Source organism: Palaemon carinicauda, chromosome 39 (assembly GCF_036898095.1).
Source record: "Palaemon carinicauda isolate YSFRI2023 chromosome 39, ASM3689809v2, whole genome shotgun sequence".
NCBI classification, from domain to species: Eukaryota; Metazoa; Arthropoda; class Malacostraca; order Decapoda; family Palaemonidae; genus Palaemon; species Palaemon carinicauda.
The window spans coordinates 49,788,201-49,798,817 of record NC_090763.1 but is presented as its reverse complement, the minus strand read 5'-3'; the positions used below and the strand labels follow the sequence as shown (position 1 = coordinate 49,798,817).

The following is a 10,617-nucleotide window of genomic DNA, read 5'->3' as shown; positions in this document are numbered from 1 at the left end:
GAACTTTTACTAAAAATTTATAAACAATTATGCCAATTTTGCTATTTATGTTACCTCATTATATCTAGCTTGAGATAAGCTAGAATTATTTTCATTTTTTAATCAAGATACCTAACTTTTTATTGTGAGCACTTCAAATACGTTATTTTATTAAATTTCCAAGAAAATTAAAGCCTTCTATAAATGAATTTCAGTGTTATTATTACATCAGTAAATTGATATTGTTATTAATCTAAATAATACTGTTCTTAAACTGACTAGTTCCTCAGTAACTTTTTATAATCGATATTGATGCGAAATTTGTAACAAAAGTAAGGCTGTTCATATGACATCACCAAAACACATCTGCCGTTTTTGGGAACAGAAATTTATAACAAAGATAACAATGCAGGCATTAGTAAAGTGAAATCAGGAATTCTGTTGTATTTGTAATTTATATTTATTTTGAATATTGAATAAAACTTAATTTAATATTCTTAAAAAATAAAAAGCCTAAATTTGACCTGAAATTACTCTCCTCCAATCTCAAAACTGCTGAAAGTTTGGAACAGAGATAGATCAATTATGAACAAGAAAATATCGCTCTAATATTTTTGCACGTCAAAGACCACCATATAATAGATTATATTGCAACTTAGAAATCACAAGAAAATGAACTAGTCATAATTCTAATTAACTTTTATTTCCAAACAGAAACAAATGGAAACCACACAACATAAATTTTTAATATATTTGCTCCATGTTCAGTTTTATAACTCATAAGAAAATGAACTAGTCATAATTGTAATTAAATTTTATTTCCCAACAGAAACAAATGGAAACCATACAACATAAATTTTTAATTCATTTGCTCCATGTTCAGTTTTACAACTCATAAGAAAATGAACTAGTCATAATTGTAATTAAATTTTATTTCCCAACAAGAAACAAATGGAAACCATACAACATAAATTTTTAATACATTTGCTCCATGTTCAGTTTTACAACTCTGCAGAAGAATTCGTTTCGTTTAGGTACGATGCCTTCGTGCCCAGGTGCTTGGCTATGTTGGAAGGCGTGGACAGATATTGCTGGAAGCAAAGTCCGGCCTTGCGGTCGCATTCACAGACTTCGTTAACGCAGGTGACTTCCGACCGAACTGCGGAGAGAAAGATTGTTTAGAAATGTTATGTATTTTGTATTGTAATATATATGCGCTACGAGTATTAAGAGTAATGTTGTACAGTACTGCATTGATAGAACATGTTTTAACATAGTTTATAGGAGTAGTAGCGTATGTTATGAAGGATTTAATCTATTAATTGTCCTAAAGTTAGGATGTGATTCTTCTTACTATTGTGTTGCATTAGGATCCAATCTTTATAAGGGTGATCCTCATTTGTTATTTTTGTATATATGTGTACGAGTTTTGTTTACATATTCTCCCATATCCAAAAGAAATGTTATAATACCATGAAATCAATTGACTTTGTAATGATTGTCAGAAATCAGGGCCTTATTTTTACCATAGAATCTACAGTAAGCATGTCTAAAATTGGAGCAAACCTTTGTCTAGATAAAAAGTAGGTAAGCCCAGTGCATTTAAAGGCAATTATGTCTTAAATTGTAAGGTGAAATCTAAATCAAAATTTCATAATTCAGTTACCTTTCGTAAGTTAGAAGATTTACGTATTTAAACAGTCCTTAAATTTTATGGGGAAAATGCGTCCCTCAGCTTTTTTTTTTTTTTTTTTTTTTTTTTTTTTTTTTTTTTTTTTTTTTTTTTTTTTTTTTTTTTTTTTTTTTTTTTTTTACTAAACAGTCCAACTGTAAGTCAGGAGTTTCAACAGTTATTTACAGTTGGCCTATGTTTGTTAAAGTAGAATGCCTTGATGACGTAATCATAAATATCAACCGTCAGTCTCAAATTAAATAATTAGTTAAAATTTAGGAGCTTATTCATTACCAGATAACCTAATAATACATGCTCATCATCTACCTAAGGGCCTCGTCCAGAGCGAAAGCTCCGGGCAATCTGTATGTATGTGCGTGCGCTCTCGCTTGGATCAAACTTATATTTTCAAACTGGAAAACAGAGATGAGGTGGTCTCGCTCTCCATTTCCCTTGATTCCTTTTATGAAGCTCATATTTACATACTTACCACAAACAACCTCTTGGTCCAAGACGGTCCATGCGTACATCTTCTGGTAGGGTTTATTCCAAACATCTGGACACTCTCTGACGGCACGTCCATAACACGTTTCATGTTCCAGACAACATCTGTCCAGTTTATCAACGGGTGCGCTTCGCCCTCCTCTGCCGCACCTGTGGGAATTAAGAGCATTTTATTACTACGTACAGCAAGGGGATTCATTTGTGGGTACACTCGGACATACTATTCTAACTTACTGCTCTTTCTCTTGTTTTTTTTAATCTTTCTCTTGGGTTTTTTTTTAAATTTTTATAGTTTATGCATAAAAGATATATTTTCAATGTTGTTACTGTTTTTAAAGTATTTTATTTCAATTGTTCATCACTGCTCTTGTGGTTTATTTATGTCTTTGTTCCCTTTCCTCACTGGGCTATTTTTCCCTGTTGGAGCCTTTGGGCTTCTTATAGCATACTGCTTTTCCAGCTACGGCTATAGGTTAGCTAACAACAACAACAACAACAACAACAGCAACAACAACAAGTCAATAACAATGATAAAAATAACAACAACAGCAATGACAATAATAATAATAATAATAACATAGAACTCCTAGCTAAAATAATACAGATTAAATACAAAGTATCATTTATCCCATATATCCTTTGACTTTAGCATGGCCGTCTTTAATTGCCTATTAGCATAAAACAGATATAACCGAAGTAAAACAGGGCAAATATATATATATATATATATATATATATATATATATATATATATATATATATATATATATATATATAAAGGAAAGAAACATAGTCTTAGCTTTCAGCAGCACTCGAAAACAAATCTTATTATTAAAATTCAAGGCCACATAAGTATATAATATTGCATTTGTTTACAAAATATCGTATACTTACCAATTGCCATAATAGATGAACTTGGTGGGCTCCTCGCTGTTTGCATAAAAGGTAATTTTCGCACCGTATTTGCCCAGTTCTGGAGTGTGCTTCTTCGTCACAATGGGAAGCATGAGTCTGACGCCTTCGGATGTCACCTCACTGCCTTCAGTGTCCTGTGAATCGTCTTCCTCCATGACTTTGCTCGCAGCCTCGGTCAGGTCCCCGACCTCCCCGGCTGTAAGATTGCCAACGCCTCCGATCTTTGTGGAGTTCAGTAGCAGTAACGTTCCTCGTAGACCTCCCTATTGATTCAGAAGCCTCTGTATTATTAGTTATCAAGTTTATTTTTCATTTTCGGTGAAAATGGGCCAACACCGGAGTTCATGTTTGATAAAAGCAACATATAAGGACCCATTGAGAGAGAGAGAGAGAGAGAGAGAGAGAGAGAGAGAGAGAGAGAGAGAGAGAGAGAGAGAGAGAGAGAGAGAGAGGTTTCAGTTACAAGGTAGTTTATCTTGAAACCTAATTTTAAGAAAACTAATTATCTTCAATGAAGACTTCATTCTTACCAATTTTGCTGTTTTTGTCAAATTTTAGGGGATTTTGTCTAAAATATTTTATTCTTATCAATTTTGTTATTTTTGTCAGATTTTAGGGGATTTTGTCTAAAATATTTTATTCTTATCAATTTTGTTATTTTTATCAAATTTTAGGGATATTGTCTAAAAAAGTCTTAGCTTTTTTTCATTTTAGATCATCAGTGTATAAGAAACTATAGAGTAGACTTTACACCTATTATTCAAGTCAGTGATTCAGTCCTGATCACCTTACTCACTTTCATTGTGTAATCAATAAGTTCCTCGTATTCGTCTTTGGGTTCTTCGCTGGTGTCCACTTCGTTGTCTAAGCTCTCCTTGGTCTTCTCTCCTTTTTTATCCTTTCCACCTTTTTCCCTCATCATCCCCATTTCTGGATTGAAGAAGTTCGGCCAGCCAAAGTTGATTTTATTTTCCGCAACTGATTCCGGAGCTGCTTCCGCTAGAAAAGGAAAAAAAGTGTGAAAATGTATACTTCTGTGGACACCACTTGAAACTTTAGCATTTTATACTGTTTTTGGCTCGTGTTCAGTGATTCGTATTGGCCCAAATATTTTTAGGTTTTGAATATTCCTATCTACTGTTGCAAACTGTTAATTTTATATTATGAATAAGTGTAAATTCATTCATTCAAGTGAAATGTTAGGAAACTAGAGTTTAATTATCTGTTGTTGGTAAGACATGGGAAGATTATGATTTCAGCGAACCTTCAATAATATATTGAATAAAGAACAATAGATTTTTTGCTTTATGACAAATCCCGAGTGACATTAAATGTATACGTTAAGGAAAGTTAAACATTTCTAATATATGATGTTTTGAAGTATATAATGTCAATACAAGTAAAAAAAAAAGATGGAGATTCGACTGATTTGATAGACTGGGTAGTAAAAAAAAAAAAAAAAAAAAAAAAAAAAAAAAAAAAAAAAAAAAAAAAAAAAGGAAAGGTAGAGAGAAGAAGGGAATGAAAAATGTATAAGGCACTACATAACTTCAAGTTATATTGCATCAAACAACTCTGTATGCTGCAAGGGCAACATGTGCAACAAAAGAGTGGCCGAGCATCAGACAATAGGCGGTAGAAGCACAGGCAAGGACAAGCCAAGTGTGATTGACAGCGCGAGAAACGGAAACAAAAAAAAAAGCGAAAAAGAAGTATTTCTACCAAAAAATAGGTGTCCAACGGGAAGCTGGAAGCTACAAAATGTATATCACAAGATTTACACAAAGGATATTTTGTTACAATTAGGATAAAAAACAGTATTAAGACGTTTTCTGCCTCTATTCGCGCTTGTTCTGGTTGCTTGGTGTTAGATCGTGAGTTGCAGTGCAGGTATTAACTGTTAATGTAGCTTAAGTCCATTACATTTCTTATCATTGTGATTACGCGCAAGGCATGGTTTGGTTTAGACTTGAATCTCGCTAGGTAAAATGAAAAATTAAATCTGTTCTTGATAAAACTGGTGAAAAAACAAGAAATTAAAGAATTTGTCAAAACTGCTCAAAACCGAGTGTACATTACAGAATTCTAAATTTCGATAACCCTTCAAACGAAACAAGATATCGTATCAAAAAGGATTGATATGGTAAAGTAGAATTGTATTTATTCTTTCCATAGTCCAACTTTTACATTGTATATTCATGAGCTTATTAGAGAAGATATCTAAATGCTTTGGAGATACAGTAAATGTCTATTGAAGCCCTGTCCACACGATCGAGCATGCCCGACGGGCAAACAGTGATACCAGACCACAATAGTTAGTAAGAATGAGGGTTAATGACGTCAGAAGCGGGAAAACCACAGACAGGGATCTGGCATCATACAGTGTTGCCAGATCCCTGTCTTTAGTTTTCTCGCTTCTGACGTCATCAACCCTCATTTAAACTAACTATTGTGGCCTGGTATCACTGTTTGCCCGTCGGGCAAGCTCGATTGTGTGGACAGGTTATACATGTCTACATGCAATATCCGAGAAAATCATAGACAGGCGGATGGAGTTGCATATTTTCGTCTTGACTATTTTCAAAACCAATGCATTTATGAGGCACTTGAAGATGTTAAAGTCTATAAAGGGCTACAAAACTTGAGGAGACGCAGTCCGGAGGTTATTTTAAACAGGACTTATGCCACCAAAGGCTCTTGCTCTTGGAGCAATTTAGATAAAGGATGGTAAACCTCATTTTTGGAGGAAAATCTTTCGAAACCTCTCCATAATTTCAAATAATGTTGATTTTAGATTTTAAAAATATTGTTCTCTGTATCGTGTATCGAATACAATATACTATAAAGTTGGCCTTCCATTTAGATACCTTTTATAAAGCAATTCGATCGAAAATTCAACTGTTGTGGAAAAATAAATTAGGTATTTCTACAAATTTAAGTGGAATCAAATTCATCATGGAAAATGGTTAATAACGAAGCATACTGTATTTATAGATCATTATAAATCATTAGTTGATGACATTGTGTCCTCACGCAACGAGGACTGCGTGGTTATCTACCCTTTATTATAACAAATTTAGTTTTTCTTGTGTTTTATGATGCATTGCTTATACGAAATTAATTTACTTTAAAAAATACTTATATACATAAGGTAACAAATTTAGTTTTTTCTTGTGTTTTACGATGCCTTGCTTATACAAAATTAAGTTTATTTAAAAAAATACATATATACATAATTATAACAAATTTAGTTTTCTTATGTTTTACGATGCCTTGCTTATACAAAATTGAGTATATTTAAGAAAAAAATACATACAGTATATTCGTAAGGTAACATTTAGTTTTTCTTGTGTTTTACGATGCCTTGTAATATAAAATTACGTTTATTTAAAAAAAATACACACATATACATATATATATATATATATATATATATATATACATATATATATATATATATATATATATATATATATATATATATATACATATATATATATATATGTATATATATATATATATATATATATATATATATATATATATATATATATATATTTACGTAAGGTAACAAATTTAGTTTTTCTTGTGTTTTACGATGCCTTGTAATATAAAATTACGTTTATTTAAAAAATACACACACACACACACACACACACACATATATATATATATATATATATATATATATATATATATATATATATATATATATATAAACGTAAGGTAACAAATTTAGTTTTTCTTGTATTTTACGATGTCTTGTGATATAAAATTACGTTTATTTAAAATATATATATATATATATATATATATATATATATATATATATATATATATATATATATATATATATATATGCGTAAGGTAACCAATTTAGTTTTTGTTATGTTCTACGGTGTCTTGCTTATACAAAATTAAGTTTATTTTAAAAAAGAAAATACATATATACGTAAGGTAATCATTAATGTTCTTATGAAACCCATACGAAAAACTTCTTATAATTTTGAAGCTGCTCAGTAATCACGAACAAGTTCTAACCATTTCCCACGCATAACACACCTCCATCAAGCAAGCATAAAACTAATTTAGGAGAAAACAGTTTTGATTTAGTGGAAGTTTCTAAGAACTAAGGTAGGAGAAAGAGACTTTCTCTTCGGAGGAGAAAGCAAAAAGAGAGTTCTAGTAAATGGAGAGATAGTAGAAATAGACGTGATGAAATCTAGTAGTAAATTGAGAGATAGTAGAAATAGACGTGATGAAATCTAGTAGTAAATTGAGAGATAGTAGAAATAGACGTGATGAAATCTAGTAGTAAATTGAGAGATAGTAGAAATAGACGTGATGAAATCTAGTAGTAAATGGAGAGATAGTAGAAATAGACGTGATGAAATCTAGTAGTAAATGGAGAGATAGTAGAAATTAGCGTGATGAAATCTTGTAGTAAATAGAGAGATAGTAGAAATAGACGTGATGAAATCTTGAAACCAAAGAAATGATAGAGAATGCAAATGTTCAATAAGTATTTTATCTGAAATCCGAGGTCGTAAAAATACAAATTATTATCTTTTATCATTAGATATAATGTACAATGCGGAACGCACAGCTGAAAAAGAACAGGTATCCTAATATTGAGTTTGGAAAGTCTTGCATCAATTTTGTTTTAGCATATGCTATCAAAACCAGGTCTTCTGGAAGCTATTTAAGTTTTAAAAGGATATCTTCGCTTTTATGGTTTTCGATTGTGTTTTTTTTTTTTTTTTTTTTTTTTTTTTTTTTTTACCTATAATGAAGGATATCGGCGCCAATGAATTTCGATGTCAGGATGCTTGAAAACTCAAAATTAATCAATAGTTCTGTTATTCTGTTAAAGTAGATTTTATTAGTATAGTAAATTTTTTTTAGCGCGGCAGATTTGCACCGATTCGTAGCGGTGCCCGTTTAGCTCGGAAACGTTTCCTGCTCGCTGATTGGTTAGACAAGATCATTCTAACCAATCGGCGATCAGGAAACTTTTCCGAGCTAAAAGGGCACCGCTACGAGTCGGTGCAAATGCTCCTCATTAAAAGAAATTCACTATAGTTCATAACACTACGAAGTAATAATGTCATAAGAGATTATTTAGAGAAAACTAATATTATATGTCATATAGAAAATTAATTTCAGTGAGTGGAAATATATAAATGATTTTCGGAACCCATACTTTCGCTTCTAACAAGAGAAATTAGTAATGATTTGTAAGATTTCTATTTTCTCACAATCCAGCTGGAGTATGATAAGATAGAAGTAAGTTTACTTTCAGCTCAAAAGGATTTCATCTAAGAATTTTAATATTTTTGTTTCTCATAAGAATCAAATTTCTGTATTCATAACGTCGTACTGATATTGTATTTAGACATTTTCTTTATTCGATTGTGTTGATGGAAGTCTTATGGAATCCAAAATTTAATTAATTTCTACATTATTCTCCAAATGATTTATTACATAACCACCTTCCCGATAAGATTTGGAAGTAGTTAATGTATATTGTACGCATTTCAGTAAAATACAGGCGACCGTAATTTTACCTTACTTAGTTATCTTCTACTAGTTAGTGACCGTAATATCACACCATTTTTAATCCAAATTCTTAACAATGTAGAGTCATAATTAATTACCTTACTTAACTAGTGCTCTAAGTAACTATACTCAATTTTTCTTAATGAGGCGCATTTGCACCGACTCGCAGCGGTGCCCTTTTAGCTCGGAAAGTTTCCTGCTATCTGACTGGTCAGAGTTTTCTTCTCTAACCAATCAGCGAGCAGGAAACTTTTTCCAAGCTAGAAGGGCACCCCTGCGAGTCGGTGCAAATCTGCCTCACTAAAAAAAATGACTATAGTAAAGATAAAGAAACTTTTACCGCAATACTTTTCTTTTATGATAAATTATAACTTTTGTTTTTAACATCTGATAGACGTACTAGTTATATTAGCTGGTTGATCGACATCTAGATTAATTAATTCTCTTATGAGATTTATTTCACACTTTAATCGTAAATCATCTCTCCTAGGAAAATGTATGTGCTAAAACATGTGAAAACATTCTTGAGAGAGAGAGAGAGAGAGAGAGAGAGAGAGAGAGAGAGAGATTTCGAACGTCCATATCAAGGATGTCAGTCATCGGGACAGAGGAGGGGCCCAAAAGTTACATTTTCATTCAAATTTGACCGATATCTATTTTGATAAAAGGTTGCCAACGTGTTGTCAGGGCTTTTAGTAACAGAATATTTTTCCAACATATCTTTTTTACTGGAATGTATAATGTGAATTCCAAATTACGTTCCTTAGCTTTTGAAATTTTTGAAATTTTTAAAATTTTATGATTTTAAACAGATACATCTACTTGCTTAGGGATGGGGTGCTCGACGCGAGGTCTTGCCGTCCCACTCAACTTCCCCACCCCCCACCACCATGGCCGTGTCACTACGTACCATGCAAGGTCTATGGTACCACGCAAGGCCAATGGTACCACGTACCATCATGCGTTTATTCCTCCCTACCGGAAACTAAACGAGCCTTACTTCACTGAAGTATTGAGGCTAGGCTCTCATAAGCAACAGTATGGCAGTCTCAATAAAAAATCATAATAGGGGAATGCAGTGGATCTCTAATAACTGATTTAAGATGTCGGTAACTCACCCCCCCCCCCACAAAAAAAATATAGAATAAAATATATCATCATATTTTTTGCGTTCTAAAGCAAGGGTTCCCAACCTGAGGTACATGTACCCCAGCGGTACATTTGGTACCTTAGATCTGAGAGAATAACCAGTATTACTATATACATGATGTAATCTACATTGAGATTGAATCATAGAATTCTATCACAATATCAATTTCGTAGTTTCGCTTTAACATCCTCTAAAATACCCCAGAAGAATATTGGGAGTTCAATGGCTGGAGAGGATTAGAAATTTAAATTATATGAGAGATTACTCGAGTACCACACGTGGATGAGATCATGGTGAGGGGTAGATGGAGATAGTTTGGCATGCTCTTTGCACTCCCCAAGAGAGATTAGTCCACCAAGCTTTCAACTGGGCTCCACAAGGCACTAAAAGAGATGGAAGACCCAGACCTACATGGCTGAGGACTATGAAGCGTGAATTGGGAGATAATGAATGGAAAAGTATTGATTTAAAAGTTCAATATAGAGACGAGTGGTGAAATCTAACAGAGGCCCTTTGCGTCAACAGGCTTAGGAGGAGATGATGATGATGATTTTAAGGATATACAGGAATCTACAGAAAGGGCCAAGGATCACAGAAGAACAAAAAGGTTGGGAATTCCTGTATAATTGCAGACAATATTTTTCATTTCGAATCACATATCAAAAAGAGCAGGTATATATTCCCAATGACAAAGGAATAGTTCACTAAGCTTGTACACTTGGCAATCAGCTATAGTTTAAAAAGAAATAAAGGAACATCATACAAATGTGGATTTGATAATAAACCAGCAATATGCGGTGTAAAATGCTGTATGCCTTTGAATATATTATTATTATTA

General features: G+C 32.5%; 1 protein-coding gene across 1 annotated transcript in view; it reads right to left on the bottom strand.

The window, feature by feature from the left end:
- Positions 1-839: 839 nt before the first annotated feature.
- LOC137630864 (uncharacterized) overlaps positions 840-10,617 on the bottom strand; it is a 10,661-nt gene continuing 883 nt past the window's right edge. Inside the window, exons 2-5 of the mRNA XM_068362408.1 lie at positions 3,867-4,069; positions 3,050-3,333; positions 2,142-2,305; positions 840-1,138 (exon numbers count right to left, since the gene is read on the bottom strand). Coding sequence (XP_068218509.1) covers positions 981-1,138; positions 2,142-2,305; positions 3,050-3,333; positions 3,867-4,069 — 809 coding nt within the window. The 3' untranslated portion in view covers positions 840-980. The remainder of the gene's footprint in view (positions 1,139-2,141; positions 2,306-3,049; positions 3,334-3,866; positions 4,070-10,617) is intronic.